Genomic DNA, 25,601 nt, shown 5'->3' with positions numbered 1-25,601 from the left:
GAACATCTTACAAATAATTAGGAAAGTGCAGCCTGTTTCCCAAGGCCTAAACTATCATGTATGAACAAGCCCTTTGTTCTATGCTCTTTCAAAAATAGAGCACTGCAGGCTCCGTTAATGCATGATGTAACTTCACAGTCATTAAAATATGATTCCACAGACTAAGGGGCATTATGCCAAATTAATACTTGGGCCCCAAGTAAACAGGAAATGCAGTATTACTCCAGGATCCATATCTGCAGGCACTACAGTCAAGTCAGATATTTCTAGCTTCTCAAAAGTTCAAGTAAGATTAAAATCTTCATGTGTTTCTTTGTCTTATTCTTTGTTTTCTGTTTTGTAAGTGCCATGGAAAATCAAATGATCGTTAAAATAATTAAGCCTTTAAATATGTTTTTAAACTGTGGGATACACTGGGGTCAGATGAATTTGTTTGGAAAGGGTGGGGGCAGGTGCAGTGAGCATATATTTGGATATGGAAATATAAAGATTTTCCCACAGGTATTAACCCTCAAGATGGAAATCTGTAGTGATACAATTTCATAAATCACTTGCTACAGAAACAATAGTTTCATTTTATGCTGCACTAGTCAGATCATCAAATAAAATTGATTAGGGTGGAATAAAATGGAAATATATTCAATTCATAATGAACCAATTCAAGAACAAGGTAGACAAAATTGAATGGTTCCAATTTCCTTTTAAGGGTCAGGTTGTGGTCTATAAAATACAAGATCTTGCCCTGAAAGCAGCTTAAAAAATGCAACTTTAATGTGAATAAAATACAATCCTAAACTCTCTAATGCTCATCAAAATTGTTTTGAAATCTCAGAACAGCCCAGAGCGTTCAATGGGAATACTGTCACTATCACACTCACCAGAGTAGGGAAAGGGCAAAGAACGCTGGCAGGAGAAGTGAAACTTTTGGCTGCAAAAATTTTCCTGTTGTGAAAAATCTAGTGCAAGTTATTTTACCATGTGATTAAAAACACATTATTTAAGAAGAGAAGTATTTTCTGGTTTGTACAGTTAGGTAGTTGTTACAGAATCACAACCACAAGTAAGTATTTAGAATTAATCTTCAGAAGAAGCAGAACTTTGCCGCAACATTTTTGAAGGAGAAAAGCTGATTTAATATTTATATGATAGTAACTTAATTATTTTATTTGGATTTATATACCGCCCCTCTCCCGAGGGGCGGTATATAAATTATATATAAATTATGAATTATGTTCATGTGTATTTGTATTTGTATATTTAAGGAACACTGAAGAGGACAGGCTGGATAAAGGAATGGAGTTTAAGACCTGCTTAGTACTAGCTACTGCTTTGTGTTTAGGATTTGTAGGCCCCCAAAAGAGTAGTCACCCACCATGTAAGTATATAATATTTATTAATAACTTAAGCAAGGTAAATTGATGATAAAGTCATGGGTTAGTTATTAATTGGTTAATAATCAAGCAAAAATGGATAAAAAAACTCATTTTATTTGCTAATTATAGTGCATGCATATGAATACTATATATATGACTATATATATATATATATATATATATATATATATATATATATATATATATATATATATATATATACTTTATATGAATACATTATAATTATATGAATATATATGACTTTAGAGGGGTGTGTGATGGCTCAGCAGTTAAAGACACTGAACTTGTTAGCTGGAAAGCATTCAGGTTTGAAACCTGAGTGCTGCATGATGGAGTGAGCTTCCATTACTTGCTCCAGCTCCTGTCAACCTAGCAGTTCAAAATCGTGCAAATGCAAGTATATAAATAGGTACCAATTTGGTGGGAAGGTAAAAGTATTCTGTGTGCCTTGGCATATACTCATGCTGGCCACAAGACCATGGAAATGTCTGCATAATGTTGTTCTCTCTTGGCTAAAAAAACAGATGAGATGAGCACCAACCCCTAGAGTCGAAAACAGCTGGAAAGGGGAAATCTTTATCTTTACCTACGGTATATGATTTTATGTGATATAGTTCATAACCTAAACATGTACTGTATTTGCTCCAGTTAAATAATGTGGGAATTCTAAAGTCCATTGATCTCATTAGTAGATATTTTGAGTGGACATATATATGATTGTTCTCCAGGACACCATTCTCTCTTTGGGGTCTATGTCTGGCTCTCTTGTGAAATATGTGCAGGTATTATGGAACCATCCAAAAGCATTGGAGTACTAGGTGCATTACCAGGTATCTGAACAGATAAGAAGGACATGGGAGATTGGGAAGATCAAATGGGAGAAGAATGAAGTGTGTAACCTTTTTGGCTTCAAAGTAAAAAATTCAGTAAAAAGTGACAGAAAAAACATGTTTAGACCTACATTTATATGAAATTACTTTTCCCAGCATCAAAAAGACTAGCTTTTCAATGACAGGAATGTACCAGAGCAAGAGAGGACGCAAAAGACTGCATCATGTAGTAAGTGATTAAGGTCTTATCAGTTTCAGGCAGAAGGCAGCCTGGAGGGTACTGGTCAACCTAGACCACAAAGCTGAGCTTGTTAACTTGTCATTAGTACTTATTAGGGAAGCACTGTCTCTGGGAGAAAAGCTGCTGAGAAAGAGATTGCTTGTAGATACTTAAGCATCCAGACGGTACTTGATTTTTAAGGCTACATCTGCTGGACAGAGGACATGATGACAAAATGGAGGACGTATCTCCTTTTGATAGAGAGACCATGGGAAGAATTCCATGGATGAGAATCCTAAAGGGGAAAACAACTCAAGAAGCTTGGGAAATTTTGAAAAGTGAGATAATAAAGGCCCAGTCTAGTACAATACCAACAAAGAAGAAAAATAACAGCTCTCAAAAGAAACCAGCATGGCTGCATAAAGAACTCTCTGATAAATTGAAAGATAAAAAGGACAAGTATAAGAAGTAGAAAGAGGGGCACATAACTAAGGCAGAATATCAGCAAATAGCCTGTGCCTGCAAAGATGAAGTGAGGAAAGCTAAGGCTCAAAATGAACTAAGGCTTGCGACCAAAGTCAACAATAACAAAAAAAGCTTCTTTCAACATATAAAAAACAAGAAAAAAGTTAAGGAAATGATTGGTCCATTAGTGGGGGAAAGTGGCAAGAAGGTGTCAAGCAACAGGGAGAAAGCAGAACTATTTAACTCATTTTTTGCATCTGTCTTTACACAAAGGGAAAAAACAATCCAACCTACCAAAACCAGTGCCATAAAAAACAGAATAGAAACGCAAGTTAAGATAGGCAAAAAAATGGTAAGTGAACACCTGTCCAGCCTAGACGAGTTCAAATCACCAGGACCAGATGGATTACACCCCAAAGTTCTCAAGGAACTGGCAGACGTGATCTCAGAACCACTGAACTATATTTTTCAAAGATCCTGGAGCACTGGGGAACTACCAGAGGACTGGAAGAGAGCTGATGTAGTTCCCATCTTCAAAAAAGAGAAAAAAATAGATCCTGGAAACTACAGACCTATCAACCTGACCTCAATACCTGGGAAGATTCTGGAAAAGATAATAAAACAACAAATCAGCGAACACCTAGATACAAACAAAGTCATCACTAAAAGTCAACATGGGTTTGTCAAAAACAGATCATGCCAGACAAATCTTATCACATTCTTTGACCAAGTGACAAAATTAGTGGACCAGAGGAATGCTGTAGATATAATTTACTTGGACTTCAGTAAGGCATTTGATAAAGTAGATCACAACCTACTACTAGATAAGATAGAAAAATGTGGGTTAGATAGCATCACCACCAGATGGATTCATAGCTGGCTGACAGGCCATACTCAGCCTGTGGTCCTCAATGGAACTGCATCTACATGGAAGGAAGTGTGTAGTGGGGTGCCTCAGGGCTCTGTTCTGGGCCCAGTGCTCTTCAATATCTTCATTAACGATTTGGATGAGGGGATAGATGGGGAACTCATCAAATTTGCAGACGACACCAAGCTGGCAGGAATAGCCAATACTCCAGAAGATAGGCTTAAAATACAGGAGGATCTGGACAGACTCGAACACTGGGCGCTATCTAACAAAATGAAATTCAATGGTGAAAAAAGTAAGGTTCTACATTTAGGCAGGAAAAATCATATGCACAGGTATAGTATAGGTGGTACCTTGCTCAGTAGTAGTAACTGTGAGAGGGATCTCAGAGTCCTAGTAGACAATCACTTCAATATGAGCCAGCAGTGTGCTGCAGCTGCCAAAAAAGCCAACACAGTGCTAGGCTGCATTAACAGAGGGATAGAATCAAGAACAAGTGAAGTACTAACACCACTTTACAATGCTTTGGTGAGGCCACACCTGGAATACTGCATCCAGTTTTGGTCACCACGATGTAAAAAAGATGTCGAGACTCTAGAAAGGGTACAGAGAAGACCAACAAAGATGATTAGGGGGCTGGAGGCTAAAACATATAGGGAACGGTTGCTGGAATTGGGTATGTGTAGTTTAATGAAGAGAAGAGTGAGGGGTGACATGATAGCAGTGTTCCAATATCTCAGGGGCTGTCACAAAGAAGAGGGAGTCAAGCTATTCCCCAAAGCACCCGAAGGCAGGACAAGAAGCAGTGGATGGAAACTAATGAAGGAGAGAAGCAACCTAGAACTAAGGAGAAACTTCCTGACAGTTAGAACAATTAACCAGTGGAACAACCTGCCTCCAGAGGTGGTGAATGCTCCAACACTGGAGGTTTTTAACAAGAGACTGGACAGCCATTTGCCTGAAATGGTATAGGGTTTCCTGCCTGAGCAGGGCGTTGGACTAGATGACCTCCAAGGTCCCTTCCAACTTTATTATTATTATTATTATTATTATTATTATTATTATTATTATTATTATTATTATTATTATTATTATCATCATCATCATCATCATCATCATCATCATCATCATCATCATCTGGTAACCCTATCCAAAGTATTTGAACTGGAAAACTTTTGATTGCTGAACTGAAGTAGCCAGGCAAATAGCTACAAGGATTTGTCCCAGTGGTACTCATAGCCAATTACAAGCAGGGATATTGGCAGGAGAGGGGAGGAGAAAAATGGCAAATGGTGACATATGTGTAGTCACCTGAGTGTTGTGATTGTATTTTTGTCAGGATATCTAGTGCAACTGTGTAAGTCACAGCCTTTGTGTGAATACTTCATTGGGTGTATATTATTTTTGGTGTTGCCACATTTTCTCAATGAGAGGCTATTGCAAATTAGAATGTTGAGAAGATTTAGAATGAGCTATCCCAGAAAACAGACCATCAGAATTCTAGACCATTTAAAAAAATCCTTGTGTATTTCCTAGAACAAGAAAAATGTTTCTTGAATCTAAATTTAATACATTCTGTTAAAAATCTAAGGGAATCAATGTGGTATTCAGGTGTTCAGACCCTGCATATCTGTGTAGGGAGCCTGCCAACATGTATTGAAATTATGGCTGTAGGATAGAACTTTTTACTTCTTAGTATATTAAATGATCTATGTCTGTGTGGTAGGTTTAATAGACTGGATTTATTTATTTATATTCTTGCTCAAAGCACCAGCAGTTAATATGAAAGAGAATAGTTAAATCAGCCTTCTACATACAGTATGTTAAGAAAGTGTAAAATCATACAGAGAAGGGGATGTTATTAATAGTTTATAGTTTATAGTTTATTATATTTGTATACCGCCCTTCTCCCGAAGGACTCAGGGCGGTGAACAGGGCACATATAAAATACAAGGTACAAATGTTAAAAAGAGCATTAAATACAAAGCCCAAGCTAAAACAATAAATAATAATGTAAAAAACCACAATAAAAAACCCCAACACATCCCCCATCAGGCCAGGCCGGCTTGTTCAAATAAATAGGTCTTCAGATCGCGTCGGAAGGAGCGAAGGTCGGGCGCCGTCCGGAGCTCAACCGGCAACCGATTCCATAAGTCTGGGGTGCCCACAGAGAAGGCCCTCCCCCTGGGGGCCACCAGACAACATTCTCTGACCGGTGGCACCCTGAGGAGGCCCTCTCTGTGGGAACGCACAGGGCGGAGGGAAGTTGACGCCGGCAGCAGGTGATCCCCGAGGTACTCTGGACCCATGCCATGTAGGGCCTTGAAAACCATTACCAAAACCTTGAATCTCACTCAGAAGACAACTGGCAGCCAATGCAGCTCGCGGAGCAGAGGTGTAACATGGGAGTATCGGGAGACTCCCAACACAACTCTCGCAGCTGCATTCTGTACCAGTTGGAGCCTCCGAGTGGTCCTCAAGGGAAGCCCCATGTAGAGAGCGTTGCAGTAGTCCAAACGAGAGGTCACGAGCGCATGAGTGACCGTACATAAGGCATCCCGGTCGAGATAGGGCCGCAACTGGCGCACCAGGCGAACCTGGGCGAAGGCCCCCCTAGTCATAGCCACTATATGGTCTTCCAAAGTAAGCCGCGAATCTAGGAGGACTCCCAAGTTGTGAGCCCTATCTACGGGGGTTAATAGCTCACCCCCCATGGAAAGAGATGGAATATTCTGAATATCCCGGTATGCCGGTATGCACAGCCACTCAGTCTTGTCGGGGTTGAGTTGAAGTCTGTTCCTCCCCATCCAGACCCGAACCGCTTCCAGGCAACGGGACATCACGTCGAGGGCATCACTGGGGTGGTTTGGGGTCGAAATGAAAAGCTGGGTATCATCAGCATACTGATGATACCCAACTCCAAAACCACGAATGATCTCACCCAGCGGTTTCATGTAGATGTTGAACAGGAGAGGCGAGAGGACCGACCCCTGAGGAACTCCACAAATGAGAGACCTCGAGGTCGACCTCTGCCCCCCTGCCAACACCGACTGCGAACGTCCCAGGAGATAGGAGGAGAACCACTGAAAAACTGTGCCTCCCACTCCCAATCCCCTGAGATGCCACAGCAGGATACCATGGTCGATGGTATCGAAAGCCGCTGAGAGGTCTAATAGGACTAGGACAGAGGAATATCCCCTGTCCCGGGCCCTCCAGAGATCATTCACCAGAGCGACCAATGCCGTCTCCGTGCTGTACCCGGGCCTGAAACCCGATTGGTACGGGTCTAGATAATCCGCTTCATCCAGGGCCAGAGGGAGCTGATGCGCCACCACACTCTCAACAACCTTCACAAGGAAGTGAAGGTTGGAGACCGGACGAAAGTTATTTAACACAGCTGGGTCCAAGACAGGCTTCTTGAGGAGAGGTCTCACCACCGCCTCCTTCAAGACGGCGGGGAAACTACCCTCACTCAGAGAGGCAGATATAACCGCCTGGAACCAGCCTCGTGTCCCCTCCCGAGCCGCATAAACCAGCCAGGAAGGGCACGGGTCCAATAAACATGTGGTGGAGCTCAACCTCCCCATAATCCTGTCCACTTCCTCCGGAGTCACAGAATCAAACTCCTCCCAGATAACATTGACAAGACCGCCCGTGTCCTGATTGTCAGACTCTGCCCAGTTGGAGTCCAGACCGGTCCGAATCCGAGCGATTTTGTCCGACAGATGTTGACTAAACTCCTCGGCACGACCCTGCAAGGGTTCCTCCCTCACCTCCTGATTAAGGAGGGAGCGGGTCACCCTAAACAGGGCAGCTGGGCAGTTATCTGCGGATTAATGATCATGGGATGGTTTAAACACTACTCATAACTAAAGTTCTACTAAACTGTTCTTATTTCTTATATTGTTTAATCCTCTTTTAATTTTTGTATTTATATCTTTTAACTTTTTATTGTTGTGAGCCACCCTGAGTCCTCAGGGAGAAGGGCGACATATAAATTTAATAAACCATAAACCAGTAAACCATACAATACCCAGAGAAGTAATAACTGTGATTGTTCCAAATGTATTATTAATAAATATTAGTACAGAATGATTCCTACCTCTAAATCATCGGTTGTTATCTTCAGAATTGTGTCTTGTATCTTCCATTGGAAAAAATGGAAACGACTAAGGGAAGAGCATATCAGAAAAGGAGCACTGCTTAACATACTGTATCTAGTCAGAAACACTGACTGTTGAATTTGAAAAAAAAATGCATTCACAGGGAAGAAAAGATCGCAGGCAACTGCCCAATTTCTTTCTCCCAAACAGATGCCTGCCAATGTCTAATGGAAGTCAGTGAAAGAGATGAATGTGAATTTTCTTCAGAAAACATTACTGCAGAGCAGTGCACGGCAAATGGATGTTGCTTTGATGCATCGGTGCCTGATGTCCCCTGGTGCTTCAAACCATCAGGTGAAAGAGGTAATGAGAAGTGGGCAGCAGAAAGGGAGATTGTCTATGGAGATTCTCAGTCATTCAGGTCATGGTTGTCCCTAAAGGGCTTTTCGAAAGGCAGCTGGACAGTCTTCCCCCCCCCCCTTTGTAGACGTTTCACTTTTCATCCAAGAAGCTTCTTTGGTTCTTCTTCACTTCTTCAGAACTGAAAAAGCTTCTTGGATGAGAAGCAAAATGTCTTCAGGGGAAAAAACCAAGAAAGTCAAGTGGCCTTTTGAAAAAACCCCTTTGGGAGAAAGGGAGATTGTACCTGTAGTGTATGTGAATGTTAACACTGTTCAATATAAGAAACGCGTGACAGCTCCCTTTGACAGCTGACAGCCGCACACGCAGTTTCCGATGACAGCTCCACACGAGGCTATAGTTGACAGCTGAGTTTGACAGCTGCGCACATGGTCCGCATGGATTGGAAGGACCCGAAATGGCGGGAAGTATCCTAGGACGGGGATTGGCTAGAGGCCCGCTGGCATCCCTATATAAGGGGGGAAATGTCACTTGCTTGTTCATTCCTGTGAAGCAAATAGCTGTTTGAGTTGAAGCCTGCTGTCCTCCTTCTTACCGGGAACCCGCCGCGAACACTACAGTACCCCTTCAGGCAGAACGCAACTTTTATTTTTTAAGCCACAGCCAAGCTTATTATCTGGAAAATACAGTGACCTGCATATTATTTACAACAACAGCTTCAGTAACCTATGCAAGGAAAATGATTCCACCACAAGAAAGAAAGGAGTGTGGCTATCAAGGGATCACCCGCAAAAGGTGCAAACGAATTGGATGCTGCTTTGATCTAAAGGCATCTGGAGCACCAACTTGTTTTCATCCTCCAGTAAATGATGGTAGGCAATTTTTTGAGTTCTTTAAGAGCTAAACAAAGAAAGAAAAGCAATAAAATGTATATCCACTTTCCCCCATTTTCTTTAAAACCCATCTCTCCCACCCCATCCCTTTTTTTATTCAATATACTAAAGCAGATACATCTAACCTTGGCAACTTCAAGACTTGTAGCCCGCATGGTTGGCTGGGAAATTCTGGGAGTTGAAGTCCATGGGTCTTAAAATTGCCAGGGTTGGACCCCCCCCTTCTCTAAAGTGTCTAAATAATATAACATTAAGATGATTTTTGTTGTTGTTAGTTGCGAAGTCGTGTCCGACCCATCGCGACCCTATGGACAATGTTCCTCCAGGCCTTCCTGTCCTCTACCATCTTCTGGAGTCCATCTAAGCTCACGCCAACTGCTTCAGTGACTCCATCCAGCCACCTCATTCTCTGTCGTCCCGTTCTTCTCTTGCCCTCAATCTTTCCTACCATTAGGCTCTTCTCCAGTGAGTCCTTCCTTCTCATTAGGTGGCCAAAGTATTTGAGTTTTAGCTTCAGGATCTGGCCTTCTAAAGAGCAGTCAGGGTTGATCTCCTCTAGGACTGACTGGTTTGATCGCCTTGCAGTCCAAGGGACTCGCAGGAGTCTTCTCCAGCACCATAGTTCAAAGGCTTCAATTCTTTGGCGCTCAGCCTTTCTTATGGTCCAGCTTTCACTGCCATACATTGCAACTGGGAAGACCATAGCTTTGACTATATGCACTTTTGTTGACAGGGTGATATCTCTGCTTTTTAGTGTGCTGTCTAGATTTGCCATGGCTTTCCTCCCCAGGAGCAAGCGTCTTTTAATTTCTTGGCTACAGTCCCCATCTGCAGCGATCTTGGAGCCCAGGAAAATAAAATCTGTCACTACCTCCATTTCTTCCCCATCTATTTGCCAGGAATTGAGAGGGCCAGATGCCATGATCTTGGTTTTCTTAATGTTAAGTTTCAACCCAAGTTTTGCACTCTCCTTCTTCACCCGCAACAAGAGGCTCTTTAGTTCTTCTTCACTTTCTGCCATTAGAGTGGTATCATCTGCATATCTTAGGTTGTTGATGTTTCTTCCAGCAATCTTAATTCCAACTTTTGATTCATCTAGCCCTGCCTTTCTCATGATGTGCTCTGCATATAAGTTAAATAGGCAAGGCGACAGTATACAGCCTTGCCGGACTCCTTTCCCAATTTTGAACCAATCAGTGGTTCCGTGTCCAGTTCTCACTGTTGCTTCTTGGCCCGCATATAGATTTCTCAAGAGACAAATAAGATGGTCTGGTATGCCCATCTCTTTAAGGACTTGCCAGAGTTTGTTATGATCCACACAATCAAAGGCTTTAGCATAGTCAATGAAGCAGAAGTAGATGTTTTTCTGGAACTCCCTAGCTTTCTCCATGATCCAGCGTATGTTGGCAATTTGATCTCTGGTTCCTCTGCCTCTTCGAAATCCTGCCTGTACTTCTGGTAGTTCTCGATCCACATACTGCTGGAGTCTAGCTTGTAGGATTTTAAGCATAACTTTACTAGCATGAGAAATGAGTGCAATGGTGCGATAGTTTGAACATTCTTTGGCACTGCCTTTCTTTGGAATTGGAATGTAAACTGATCTTTTCCAATCCTGTGGCCACTGTTGAGTTTTCCAAATTTGCTGGCAAATTGAGTGTAGCACTTTTACTGCATCGTCTTTTAAGATTTTGAATAGCTCAGCTGGAATACTGTCACCTCCACTAGCTTTGTTGTTGCTCAGCTTTTCTAAGGCCCACTTCACTTCACATTCTAGGATGTCTGGCTCAAGGTCAGTGACCACCTCACTGTGATTATCAGGGATGTTAAGCTCATTCTTGTATAGTTCTTCTGTGTAATTTTGCCACCTCTTCTTAATCTCTTCTGCCTCTGTTAGGTCCCTGCCATTTTGGTCCTTTATCATGCCCATTTTTGCATGAAACGTTCCTTTCATCTCTCCAATTTTCTTGAAAAGATCTCTGGTCCTCCCTATTCTATTGTTTTCTTCTATTTCTTTGCATTGTTCATTTAAGAAGGCATTCTTATCTCTTCTAGCTATTCTTTGGAATTCTGCATTTAATTGGGCATATCTTTCTTTTTCTCCCTTGCCTTTCGCTTCCCTCCTTTCCTCAGCTATTTGCAAAGCTTCCTCAGACAGCCATTTTGCTTTCTTGCATTTCTTTTTCTTTGGGATGGTTTTGGTTGCTACCTGTTGTACAATGTTGCGAACCTCTGTCCATAGTTCTTCAGGCACTCTGTCTATCAGATCTAATTCCTTAAATCTATTTGTCACCTCTACTGTATATTCAACAGGGATATGATTTAATTCATACCTGAGTGGCCTAGTGCTTTTCCCTACTTTCTTTAATTTAAGCCTAAACTTTGCAACAAGAAGCTCATGGTCTGAGCCACAGTCAGCTCCTGGTCTTGTTTTTACTGACTGTATAGAGCTTCTCCATCTTTGGCTGCAGAGCATATAGTCAATCTGATTTCTGTGTTGACCGTCTGGTGATGTCCATGTGTAAAGCCGTCTCTTGGGTTGTTGGAAAAGAGTGTTTGCTATGACCATTGTATTCTCTTGACAAAATTCTATCAGCCTGTGCCCTGCTTCATTTTGTACTCCAAGGCCAAACTTGCCTGTTATTCCGGTTATCTTTTGGCTTCCTACTTTAGCATTCCAATCCCCCATGATGATAAGGACATCATTTCTGGGTGTTAGTTCTATAAGGTGCTGTAGGGCTTCATAGAACCGGTCAATTTCATCCTCTTCAGCACCGGTGGTTGGGGCATAGACTTGGACTACTGTGATATTGAATGGTTTGCCTTGGATTCGAACTGAGATCATTCTGTCATTTTGAGGATTGTATCCCAGTATTGCTTTTCCTATTTTTTTTATTGACTATGAAGGCTACTCCATTTCTTCTGAGGGATTCTTGCCCGCAGTAGTATACCTGATGGTCATCTGAATTAAATTCACCCATTCCTGTCCATTTTAGTTCGCTGATACCTAAGATGTCAATGTTTAGTCTTGTCATCTCTTGTTTGACCACGTCCAGCTTTCCTTGATTCATGGATCTTACATTCCAGGTTCCTATGGAGAAAAAATCTTTACAGCATCAGACTTTCCTTTCACCACCAGACATATCCACAGCTGAGCGTCCTTTCGGCTTTGGCCCAGTCGCTTCATTCTTTCTGGCGCTACTAGTACTAGCCCTCTGCTCTTCCCCAGTAGCATATTGGACGCCTTCCAACCTGAGGGGCTCATCTTCCAGCGTCATATCGTTTTGCCTTTTGGTACTGTCCATAGGGTTTTCATGGCAAAGATACTGGAGTGGGTTGCCATTTCCTTCTCCAGTGGATCACGTTTTGTCAGAACTCTCTGCTATGACCTGTCCGTCTTGGGTGGCCCTGCACGGCATAGCTCATAGCTTCATTGAATTACGCAAGCCCCTTCGCCACGACAAGGCAGTAATCCATGAAGGGGTAAGATGATTAGCATATTTTATAAATATCATTGCACTGAAATAAAATAAGGCATCAAGATTTATATTAACACAATACAAAGCGAAAAAAGAAGCAAAACCAGCTTACAAGTCTACTACTTCAACTTCTGGTAAAAGTATGCTGATACCTCAAAAGAAGTTGCACGTATATAAGAGCTTCCCTGCAAAAACCAAACCAACCATCTCTTTTGTTTGCTGTGTTGGCTGAACAGAAACCAGAATTTACAGTCCATCCAGGAGAGGACTTCTGTTACTTGAAAGCTCTGGTTTGTTTTTTGTTTTTGTTTATGTTTAGCTTAAGTTTTCTTGCTAAGTATTTATCCATACCATGTTTTTAGAGATCGTCCACTCTACACTAACCCTTTTTTTAAAAAAAATGAAAAATATAAAGAAGGATGATTTTATTCATGTAACGTGACTCATTTTTCTGAATAGCTTCTCAACACTGTGTAATGGAAGGGAGCGCAAGGCTAGAATGTGGTTACCCAGGCATCACTGCAGAGGAATGCCAAGCAAAGGGATGTTGCTTCAATTCATATGACATTAATACCCGGTGGTGCTTTCATCCTCTGTCGGACACAGGTAAGTATCCAACGATTTGTTCATGGGAACCACATTTACCTGAAACCAAAGGAGAGAAAATCAATCTGAGGTGAGAATAACTTCGGGGTGGCTAGAAGGTGTGAGGGATGGAGTTGGGAAGGTGGAGAACAAACCACTTGGGACCAGAGAGGACCCATTTTGTAAACAAAAACTAGATGCCATCAACAGGTGAGCATGATAAAAGGACTGCAAGCAGCCTGCTCCAACCTAGGAGTGACATAAATTCAGCAGTTATACTTTGACATAGATGTAGATGTGGGGGGTGGGGGAAGAGAGAAAAACGTTCTAGTTTTTTAGGCTCTGTAGAAGTGGATTTTTGTTGTGCTAGCATCACTCATATTTGCAATAAAACATCTTATCTAATCAAACTGAGTCTTGACTTTCCTGGAAGTATGCTGAGTTCCTGAGGAAGAATTATTGTTGTAGTGCTTGCCATGCATCCCCGATAAGTGTAATGATTTTAATTGTTATCTTATCAGCATTGCTTGCTTTTTATTAGAATATGACTCTGTAGTACAATGTTTTTATCTCTGAAAGTTGCCATAGCAGACTTCTGTCTTAAAGGGAGCAAAGAAATATTGTAAATAAATGTATAAATTAATTCATAATAGAATATTTTATAGAATACTTTATTTGGCCAAGTGTGATTAGACACACAAGGAATTTGTCTCTGGTGCATCTCCCAGTGAACATGCAAAGTAACAGAGTGATAATAATCATAATCATAATGATACCAATAAGAAGTAAGTCTTTGCTTGAGATGGGAGATCTTTCCACCAAGATGAATCATATTGTTTTTCTACATCCATTGTTATAACAATTTCTAGATTTGAAATTTCTATATATGTATATCAGCATATATATATATTTCTATATATATATATCAGCATATATATATATTAACATCAGCATTTTCTCTCATAATGCCATTTTATTTGGGTGTCTTTGCTATTGTTCCAGCACTCTTATATCAATTTGTGCTGTGTAAATCATCACAATGCTTGAAAAACAATCCTCCTTAACATTTTCAAAATTTGGGAAGCTTGAAGATACAGGAAACAGAAAGAGGGAGTAAGATTTGTTTGTTCTCCCTTTTTTCAGCCTCTTCCTTAACCATGGCGCCATACTTGTGGCCAGTGCTTTTTTTGTAAAAAAAGAAAAAAAAGAAAAAAGGTGCCGGAACTCACACACATCATACAACCTGCCTTGCCTACCCTACAAGGTTCCATCCAAAAAAGGTGCCAGAACTCCGTTCTGGGCATTCTATGACAAAAAAGCCCTGCTTGTGGCTATATTAACTAAAATATACATGCTATTATTTCTGAGAATTCTCACAATGCTATAACCAGGGCTTTTTTTCTCATAGAACGCTCAGAACGGAGTTCCGGCACCTTTTTTGGATGGAACCTTGTAGGGTAGGCAAGGCGGGTTGTATGACATGTGTGAGTTCTGGCACCTTTTTCTTTTACAAAAAAAGCACTGGCTATAACAGAAGTACGAGCATCACTGAAAGAAGTACAATGATGCTGCTTTATTACCAAGAGAAAATATTCAAAGACACCAAGACTCAACTTCTTTACTGTAATTTTGTTTTAAGTACCTGAGAGGCTATGTGGAATGGCACCCAAGAGACGAGTGTCGTGTGGAGCTCCTGGCATCTCTGCTGATGAATGCATGGCGAAAGGATGCTGCTATGAACATTACCAATATGCCAAAACGGTCCCCTGGTGTTTCCAGACATATGAAAACAAAAGTAATTATTCTTTCTGAAGAACAAAATGGAAAGAAATGTGATTTGTTTGAAGATGCTTGCAAAGTGAAGGGCAAAAGACATAACATTCGTATGGAGATTTGCTCATATTCTTTGTATTATTGTAGTAAATGTTTAGTGTTGAATATTTTGAGGGTATTTTGCTTTACTTCTCACTTTTTCAGAAGGAAGAATTATAGCATCGTTACTAAAGTTTTCGAAGAATAAATCAACAGCAAATTCATATTTTTACACAATTCCTGAATGATAAATAATATCCAATTCACTGAATGTAATGCAACTGTGTCTGGACTAAACATTCAAAATTTAAACAATTTGAAAGTACATTAAGATTTGTACTCAATGAACAGATTCAAAGCTTCGGTTGTTGGATAGAGTCTTACCACTTCTTGGATAGAGAGCTGTAAAGGCACGTACACAAATATACCCTTGATATGTTAGCCATATAGGTGGTCCAAAATAGGGGAACTAGATTTTTAAATAGGAACAGAGCAAATACAACCATACTTACTTCATTTGAACACCTTTCCAATTCTAGGTGCAATTAAAGCAGAGGTCCCCAACCTTTTGGGCACCAGAGACTTGTTCCATGGAGAGAGGTTTCTCTGCGTACAGGAGGGGGCATGGTTTCATGTACTGCCTGCATCCCGTGGATGGGGCTTTGCTTGTCTGCGCGGCCCGGTTTCTGGCATGTCATGGACTGGTGCCGGTCCAAGGAGCGTGGGTTGGGGACCCCTGCTTTAAAGCAATACAAGTATCCCTTATTTAGCTTCATACAATGACTGTTTGCAGTTATGACAGTGATAAAAAAGTAACTTTGTGACCAATCCTCACATTTATGATACTTCCAAATTTCTAAAGCAAAGGAAAGCTGAATTAAGATCATAAGCACAGTCATGTTTTCACTTAACAACCATTTTGTTTAACAACTGAGTTGCTGGTCCCAATTGTGGTCACTAAATGAGGACTACCTGTAATTAGCTTGAATTCTAAGTATTGTAAAGGTCAACCACTTCAGAATGCTTTTAAAATGAGCAAAACTGGTTTTCTTCCAGATTAGTATAAACATAAAAGCAAGTCTTCTTGGGAACTTCATACCATCTGAGACTTGTCATATCCCAATTCTTTCAGTTATCCAGACTTAAAGAAACTGGACTTTTCCCATGGCTTTTGTTGCTTTTATTTAATTGAATTTTAATTGTTTCTCACATTGGGATTAGTGTTTAAGGGTATACTGTATATTTTCCCTCTTTCCTCTTAGATTTAAATGAACTTTCGAAGACATGTTTCCTATATTCTGTGAGTGCATTTCAGAAGGAAAATGTATTTTGATTAAATGCAAAATGGGATGTTACTCATATCTGAGACATTAATTTCCATATTGCTAACAATGGGGGGGGGAGTTTGTACTAGCTAGCAGAAAGTACCAGAAAGAAGAGAGTAGAAAGTTTTTTAAAGAAGTATCTGGATTGAGGTTTTTTGTTTTTTTTAAAGGTTTGCCTTCTTAGTTTTCTAAAATTTGTTTCATCTGAAACTGTTCAATATTTGACAGCTGGCTAATGACCATCTTGGCTAATATAAACACCTGACTGACATTTATTATTTTTCCCTTGCAAATATTATCCGGATAGCTCTACCACATATCTAATAACAATCTAAATAACATTTTCTAATTACTTAAGGTGGAGCTAAACAGGGTATTTGTTATCTGAATGAAGTATAAACATTGTGGTATAAAATAAGCTCCATTTATGCCATATTATACTCTCTTTGATCCAAATCCCTACTTTCCAAGAGTTGTGTGCTATGGAGAATCAGAAAAGGGTCTGGTTATGTCTAATTATTTTAATTCTAGGTTGCAGCGTACTGCTCGAAGGAGTAAGACCTCCACGTAAGTACTTTAAACTAGCATTTTACTGCAATGTTTTAGTACATGGAAGACACTAAATATGATATTTAACTCACCTAATATTTAGACAGTTTTAACTCATTGTCAATATTTTGAATCTTCTACACAATCTTATTTCTGCTCGCTAAGCTTTATCGGTTTGACAGTCATTCATCAGTTAGGCAGCAGTCCCAAACCCCTGGGCTGTAGACCACTGCCACTCCGCGGTCTGTTGGGAATCAGGCTGAGCAAGAGAAAGGCGAGTGTGTGAAGCTTCATTTGTGCAGGCACAGGAGCTTGCTTGCCTATGTGAAACCATCCCCGCCCTTCCTCCCACCACCTCTGCTGCTTCTGGTCTGTAAAGCCAGAAAAGTTGGGGACCGCTGAATTAAGGATTAAACTATGCATGCATGCTTTACAGTATAACATTTTAAAACAGAAGTTACAAAGGGCTGTACAGCTTTCTTAGTCCAGGAATTCATATTAAAGCATCCCCAATTGATGAGTCTCTAGCCTGTCATTGAACGTATCCAGTGAAAAGGAGCTTATCATTTCTGCAGGTGATAACATTATTCCAGTGTAAAATTGCTCTTATTGTAACAACTATTATTCCATGTCTTGCTTCTCTGCTTATTGGGAAACAGCTATATAGAAGAAAACTACATTTTCTAGGTAAAGAGCAAAGACACGTTTATTTATTAGCATTACAAGCAGATAAAGAAAAATACAGTGCTGGGAATGTGAATTGTAGACATAGGGAAATAGGTAATAGTTTCTCAGTGAAATCCAAAGTCCCATGAACAATGCCAATTGTATCTAGTTATTCTTTCTCTACAGGAATTATACAACAGAAGATTAGGGAAAAATCACAAAGGAACCCCAGCATCTCTCTCTTGTGCTGAGGCAGAGAGATTCCAGCACTTGATTCTTTGAGTTGTTGCTTCCTCCACAGAGAACTTCTTATAATCCAACATCTTCTACTGATTTGGACTCATAGGTTTGGTCTCATAGGTTGGTCTGAAAGACCATGCCGGTTGGACAGCATGAAGGCTCAGTACATGCAGATGACAGTAGGTTAGGAAGGCTGCATTAAAAGTTAACAGCCATGTGGTTTGGTATAATATTGCAGGTTTAAGGGTTTTCCAGCATGACTGAATCCAGAAAGTTGAAGCTTAAGAGGAAACATGGATTAGCTCAGTAACAAGATCCCTTGGCTTGGATTGATTTTACTAACAGACTGGAACAATGTGCCATTTAAAAGGTGTCTTTTAAAAGAAAATAACCATGAAACAGCCAATTATTATATTAATCTTTCACAGCAATGTTTAAAAATAGGAATTGTGGACAGTAGGGCAGCATATTAACTCACTTGTTAAAAGTTTAAGTGGGGAGACACTTTTTCTGCATTTCTGAAGTTCTGCATTTTTATAAAAATAGTACTCCAACATTCTTTTTGCGATACGCACGATGCTGGCTTCCACGGTGATAGCTAAAAAAATCATTTGCCATACATTGGTAACATGGGATAACCATGAGTTTTGTCTTTTGACAGCAAAATGCCGATGTCACGTTGATCCCCACAAACGAACCAACTGTGGACCTCCCGGGATCACTCGCCAGCAATGCGAAAATAAAGGATGTTGCTTCAATTCAACAGTGCCAGGAGTCCCTTGGTGCTTTAAACCAACCCCCCCAAAATGTAATCGATCTATGTGATAATAAATCAGACTTTTCCAGTTCTAAAATGATATCCAAATTGGTGGAATAGATAAGAACTTTGAAATAGCTATCTTGCTGGCAGTAGCAGTGAGACAATATCACTGATACACATGATGCTGGCTTCCATGGTGATAGCTAAAAAAAAATCACTTGCCATACATGGTAACATGGGCTAACCATGAGTTTTGTCTTTTGACAGCAAAATGCCGATGTGACGTTGATCCCCACAAACGAACCAACTGTGGACCTCCCGGGATCACTCGCCAGCAATGCGAAAATAAAGGATGTTGCTTCAATTCAACAGTGCCAGGAGTCCCTTGGTGCTTTAAACCAACCCCCCCAAAATGTAATTGATCTATGTGATACTAAATCAGACTTTTCCAGCTCTTAAATGATATCCAAATTAGTGGAATACATAAGAACTTTGAAACAGCTATCTTGCTGGCGGTAGCAGTGAGACCATATCACAGGTTCTTTAGTTTTTTTAATTGTACATTAGAGTGACCCAGACTCAAGAGAAACAGAGAAGTACTGGACCTTGGACAGATGGTTTCTTTATATCTTACTCTAAGAGTTGGAGAGATGTTTCATTTTATCAAAACAAACAGAAAGTTTTTCTCCTCGTGGCCCAAACCCCCAAATTCATGTTTTATATATAGAAATCTATTCTCTAAAATAATATATAGCTTCAATGATAGAGGCAAGCTTGAAAGTTAGTTGAAGAGTATTGAAATATTATCAAAATTATACAGTGTATGTAAATCCATTTTCCAAACTACCCCTAGTTGATAGTTTGTTAATTATTGAGGTCACGAATAGAGATAGCTGAAGTTCAGGAAAATAAATAGATCTAAAGATGTTCTAGATAAAGTATCTAAGCAAATTTGTGATAATTAAAGATGCTGCCTGCATGAGCAAAAACTCTAAGCAAAAAATTTGGTCTGTGTAGTACTACTTCAACTCCAGGAGTTTCAGTGGAAGACTGCTAATGTAACACCTGTTTGTATCTCTTTAATGTAGCCACATCTTTTCTGGGATCATACAGCTGTGGCTGCCACACATCTGCTTTAAAGAGTTATAGACAGGTGTTACATTCCCACACCTTCATTTTCAAACTTCTCGTTTGGAACAAATCTCAACCACTGTACAGGACAATCAGATTTAGTTAAAACTGAATTGTTACAATCAGGGTCCATCAAGAGAACTCTTCAAAGCTATCCATTAGATTTTGAGTTCTACTGACACATGCACACCTGATTTTACCTTTTGAAAGAGAAATGAGGCAGGAGATCTGTGAGATTAATTTATATTATGCCTTAGGCCATGGGCAGTTTTAATTCTTAAATATGAGTCAGCATCTAAAAAGTATTGTAATGCATTTTGAACTGTAGGCATTCTTTATTATGTCAGGCCATTGTAATTTTGATTACAATTTTAATTATAACTATACACTGCTTACTAAATTTTGTCTGAAAATAGTATGTCTTCTTACCCTATTATTTCATGTACATAGTTAGAGGTTGAAGTCTGCTAAATAAATAATTCTCTTGGCTGCTAGTAATTTCTGGATAAGAGAACATTGCTTAGAAGTAACACAACTATATGATAAAGTCTTTTTTGGGAAATAACAGAACCCAAACTGCTTTTGACAATCATTACAACCCAAGCCCACTTAGATGAGTTATTATTCAGAGGTTCCTTAAGGTGAGATATTTAAATACTTCAATATAGTTCTGAAATGATTTCCTAAACAACACAGCATAGTTTGCAACACATGTTATGAAGAATATAGGGTTTTGTTTTGCATTTCTCAGTGATTTGATACATGTTTTATTAAACCTATTACTTCTAACTGCTACAATATTTTTAGTTCTTATTCCATCTGCTCAGATGAATTGAGAATTATTATAATGGAACATAATAAAATATAAGTTTAATATTCCTGCCCTTAGTGGATTTTGAATGAGCAGATTCCAGATATCTCTCTGAAATAATGGATAGTCCATTGTATCTGGATAGTCTAGATAAGGCAGTGATATTTGCATATATTTTGTTAAATTTTTACTCAATTTCTGTCATTCTATCTCATTTTAGTTATGACATCATTGTGCAAATAATACACATTGAGACAAAATATAATTTTCATCATTTGCAAAATGACTTATGTAAATGTAAATTATGTATTTTTTCAGATTTAATGGACATTCAGAACTAATAAAGGCTTCTCCTTCTGAATGGTTCATTAAACTGAGATTTTAAATCAGTCTCCATTACAGTCAGAGAAATCCACGGTAAATGCATGCATGGCCCACTAATCTTGAGTTAATTTATTTTCCTAACAGATAAAAAGGTGTGTCCTACAGATGTAAAACTCCGGAAGAACTGTGGCTATCCAGGAATCCCGGCTCATGAATGTGCAAAGAGAAAGTGCTGCTTTGAGAGCAAACCACCTGGTGTCCCATGGTGCTTTTTTCATGTCAGTGTGGAAGACGGTAAGGAACAAGTATCAGTTTTGATGAATGCAACAACCTTTTATAGGAGACACATGCTAAGATACTTTCTGGCATATAGTACAGTATAGTTTTCCATTGTGAGCAGAACTCCTCATTTAATTGCATTTGCTTACAGTACCTTAGAATTAAAATGATGTATGCACATTTAATTTTTATATCAGTGTTTTCCCCTGTTTCCTAGTTTATAATCTGCTAGCAGGAGTTTTTTGGGGTGTGTGTTTTGTCTTACCTTCGTGGAAGGGGAAATTATTATTATTTATTTTTATACTAACTTAAGTCTGTTTTAGGGCTTATGCTACAGTTTGGGTAGAGATTCCCATCTCAAAATGACAGGACACAATGTCACCAATTTCAATTATTATAGCCTGGGAATTGTACATCATAAAAAAAAGGGTCTGCATGGGTTTCCCAGGCACTTTGTCTTCTCAAAACCTCAGGTTTCAAATTATTCTAGAAGTAAAAAAAAAGAGAGAAAGAGAAAACATTTTGTTTAATTTTCACTTTATTCAGAAACTGCTACAAACTCTGCAATCTATGAGCCATTTTCTTAAGACATAGACCAAGGGTCTCCGAACTTGGCAACTTCAAGATTGGTGAATGTCAACTTCAAGATTGGCTGGTTGGGGAATTCTAGGAATTGAAGTCCACAAATCTTAAAGTTGCTACATTTGGAGACCCCTGACACAGAGGACTGGTTGCTTTCATCAAAAAGCCATGGTTCTGATTCTGAATGCAGCTAGATTCACTTAAGACCCTCAAGCTTTATATCTACATTTTGAGAACAGCTCCAGCATTGCAGGCAGTGATGTATGTTTGGCGGGTTGTATCCCGAGTGCCACGTAACAGAGTGAGCGCCTGTTACTCGTCCCAGCTTCTGCCAACCTAGCAGTTCGAAAGCACGTAAAAATGCAAGTAGAAAAATAGGGACCACTACGGTGGGAAGGTAACAGCATTCCATGAACCTTTGGTGTCTAGTCATGCCGGCCACATGACCACGGAGACGTCCTTGGACAAGCACTGGCTCTTCGGCTTCGAAACAGAGATGAGCACCGGCCCCTAGAGTTGGAAACGACTAGCACGCATGTGCGGGGGAACCTTTACCTTTTTACCTTTATGTATGTCTCACTAAGGTGGAATTAGAGATGAGATTGAAGGGAGAAAATGATACTGGGCTAAGGATCATAGTGATAAATATCAATGAAACCAATATTTTTGATTATGCTTTTGGTCTTCTGAATGCTACAGCCCATTACCAATGAGTGGCATGTATGCCTGGGGCAGGAGTAGGCAACTTTTATGACTCATGGACTTCAACTCCCAGAATTCCTGAGTCAGCTATGCTGACTTTTATGAGTCATAAAAGAGCCGAGGTTGCCTACCTCTAGTCTAGGGCAAATTGTGATGCAAGGTGTACTGCAATGGGAGGTTCTGAACCCCAACTTTTTGTACTTGCATCTTAACTTTATATGCTAGTGTGTACAGGTTGTCCTCGACTTATGACCACAATTGAGCCCAACATTTCCATTGCTAAGCAAGGCAGTTGTTAAATGAATTTTCCCCATTTTATGACCTTGGCCACTGTTATTAAGTGAATCATGTGATCCTTAAGTGAATGTGGCTTCCTCCATTGACTGCTCCTTGGAAGCAAATAGTGAACACATGAGCCCGGGACAGTGCAACTGTCTCGGGGGTCATGTAATCACCATGTGCTAAATATATGCAATAACCGTGTGCTAAATACATGCCAATTGCTAAGTGCCCAAATTTTGACCACGTGACTGTGGGGATGCTGCAATGGTTGCCAGTGTGAAAACCAATCATAAGTCACTTTCCCCATGCTGCTGTAACTTCAAAGAGTCGCTAAACAAATGGCTTAAGTTGAGGACTAGCTGCAAATCATGGACTTTGGGTTATGATGTCAGGATTCATATTCATATTCATGACTTCCCATGTAAGTGCCTGACACAACACTGGAAAACACTGAGTAATGTAAAGCCAATTGGAAGGGACCCTTGTTAAGTTGTTGTGATGTTAACAGATTTGATATAAGCCAATTCTGAATGATGCAGACAAAAGAGGCTCTGAAACCAGCACCAGAGGAAGAAGGAAATTAGTGTGATAAATATTTCAGAGACAAAAACATGCAGTTATGGTTCTAGTAAAATATGTGTTGTTACTTTTTTGGGGGGGAGGGTTGATAGAAATAGAAATAAGAGAGAAAAGCTGAAAAAAGCTTGACTTTTTTTCCCTTTTTCTTTCTTTTCAGAGTGTTAAAATGATGCTTCAGGAAGGAGCTTTCACAAAGAGCGTGCTTTCAACAGAACTATTCAAGCACAATGTTATCCCATGTACTGTAGTAACTTTGGTTTCCACGATACATTATTGCACCTTAATTGTAGACACTTAATTACAGATTTTGTCACTTCTTTACATATGCTAAAGGCAATCATGATGATAAGAAAGCAATATCTTTTATGTTTATGAATGCATTACAAATTTGCCTCTTGTGTTGATATCCAGGTAGTAGCCTATACACGAGACATTAACTTTTTGTAACTGAAAATTTCATTTGTGACCTCCTTCTATGATTAGAAATATACCACTTAAATAATATGCTATTAAATCATGCAAAACAAATTGACCATGACTGTTTGTCCTAATAGACCATCTAGTATGCTTTATGAAGTTTACTATAAATCCTTGTCAATGATAAAAAGCTTCTGACATATTAAGTAACAGCAGATATTGAATGAATGAATGAATGAATGAATGAATGAATGAATGAATGAATGAATGAATGAATGAATGAATGAATTTCAGAACTCCCTCTCCTTTGGGGCAGCAGTTTCACCCAATTTGGAAATCAAGAGGCAAGCAGGAAGTTTCTCCTGTACTTCTTCAATTACCCAACCTGCAACGTCTTCCCCACCTACCAAGTTCCTCTCTTTCTCAGTGTTAGTTACCATCTGCAGAAAACGTATTGTGCAGCTGTATTGAATACACACTGAGTAGCAGGCCCATACTTACATACTGTATAGACAACCATCCAAACTCAAGCAGTTTCTCACAAGCAACAAAAAAAAGAACACAACCATGTTGCCAAGATGGAAACCAGATTCTGCAACAGATCCTTTGTCCCCAAATCTACACCACAACAGCACTATCACAAGCCCAATAATATATATATTCAAGACTACAAGTACTGTTACAAGCTTTTCCTTCAATATGATATCTGTCATCAGCTGCCAGGAGTGCCATTCTGTATTCTACATAGAACAAATGGGCAACATTTGCACACAAAAAACTACCGGTAATAAACACAAGTTTGACATCAAGACTCACACATAAAAAAATAATATCAGAGCCTTCTAATCTCCCAGGATGTTCTATAGCAGACATGTCAAACCCAAGGCCTGGTGGCCAGATCCGGCCCGTGAAGTGGTTTCTTGTGGCCCGCGAAGCCATCCTGGAAACAGGGAGGGAACGGCCCCCACTGCCTTGGCTCTGGCCCAGAGACCCTACTTCTGCCAGAGACCCTCAGATCTGTCCCACTCCTGCCCAGGCCCCCATAGGCACCCTTGATGCGAACAATGTAGAGCTGGCCATGCCCACCCAGTAGGCCATATGCACTCTAGCCACACCCACCCAGCAGGCCACGCCCACTCTGGCCCTACCCACCTGGCCCCTTGAGGGCAACCACAATGCTGATGTGGCCCTCAATGAAATTGAGTTTGACACCCCTGTTCTATAGCAAACCTCCAAGTTATGGCTTTAAGCACAGAGTGAAAAATTGTTGAACTCATATACATCAAAAGAGTTCACACAATCTGAACTCCCAACACGATTTTTTTAACATGCTATGAATTTTAATTGATGCACGCTTGCAATCTGTCTCACATGTAAACAGCATTTACAGAACCATCTTATCTCCTCCTCTCTTCCCCTCCATCCCACCCAATTTAAATCCTACATCAGTCCTGCCACTCTATGAAGTAGCCTGCCACTAATAATAAACATTTTATAAGTGATATTAGAAAAAGTACCACCAGGAACCTTTTAATAAAAGTGATTCGAAGAGGTACCACCAGGCTCCTGGTGTTTTTTTGCCTGGAATCTTTGGTGTGTGAATATTCTTTCCAAAGAATCAAATTCTCAAGCTAATTCCTCCAGCACTGACAGTCTGGATATGTTCTACCTCAATTTTTTTTCCACCTTCTACCAAGAAGGGAGGGTAAGTTAGGGAGACTGTATAATGCTCTTTCAATAGGAATGAATGGTGAAAAGCTAGGTCTCTCTTCAGACACTACAGTTTAAAAGATAAAGGATTGATTTTGCTCTCATGAGAATGGTCCAAACCCCCCCCCCCAAAAACCCTTCAATTTCAATTCCTAGAGGGTCATATAAAAGGGAGAAACCTGGTAGAAAGCCAAATATGATCTCCAAAAGTGATTGGGTGGCCTGTCTGATGAAGGGG

At 40.0% G+C, this 25,601-nt stretch overlaps 1 protein-coding gene across 1 annotated transcript; it reads left to right on the top strand.

Moving 5' to 3' along the window:
- Window positions 1-237: 237 nt before the first annotated feature.
- LOC308667364 (uncharacterized protein) lies at window positions 238-23,610 on the top strand. The gene is made up of 10 exons (XM_081326557.1): window positions 238-286; window positions 1,263-1,375; window positions 8,091-8,243; window positions 8,957-9,112; window positions 13,069-13,215; window positions 14,834-14,989; window positions 18,448-18,594; window positions 18,814-18,960; window positions 20,957-21,106; window positions 23,394-23,610. The coding sequence occupies exons 2-10, from the start codon at window positions 1,294-1,296 to the stop codon at window positions 23,399-23,401; spliced, it is 1,146 nt and encodes a 381-aa protein (XP_081182683.1). The 5' UTR covers window positions 238-286; window positions 1,263-1,293; the 3' UTR covers window positions 23,402-23,610.
- The last annotated feature ends 1,991 nt before the right edge of the window (window positions 23,611-25,601 follow it).

The sequence above is a fragment of the Vipera berus genome, assembly GCF_964194415.1.
Source record: "Vipera berus genome assembly, chromosome: 4".
In the NCBI taxonomy this organism is placed as follows: Eukaryota; Metazoa; Chordata; class Lepidosauria; order Squamata; family Viperidae; genus Vipera; species Vipera berus.
This window is presented reverse-complemented; position numbering and strand designations above follow the sequence as displayed.

Coding starts and splice junctions, on each gene's coding strand:
- LOC308667364 (XM_081326557.1), top strand. CDS start 1,294: ATGGAGTTTAAGACCTGCTTAGTACTAGCTACTGCTTTGTGTTTAGGA. Junction 9,113..13,068: donor TCATCCTCCAGTAAATGATG/GTAGGCAATTTT, acceptor TTTTCTGAATAG/CTTCTCAACACTGTGTAATG. Junction 18,595..18,813: donor TAAACCAACCCCCCCAAAAT/GTAATCGATCTA, acceptor GTCTTTTGACAG/CAAAATGCCGATGTGACGTT.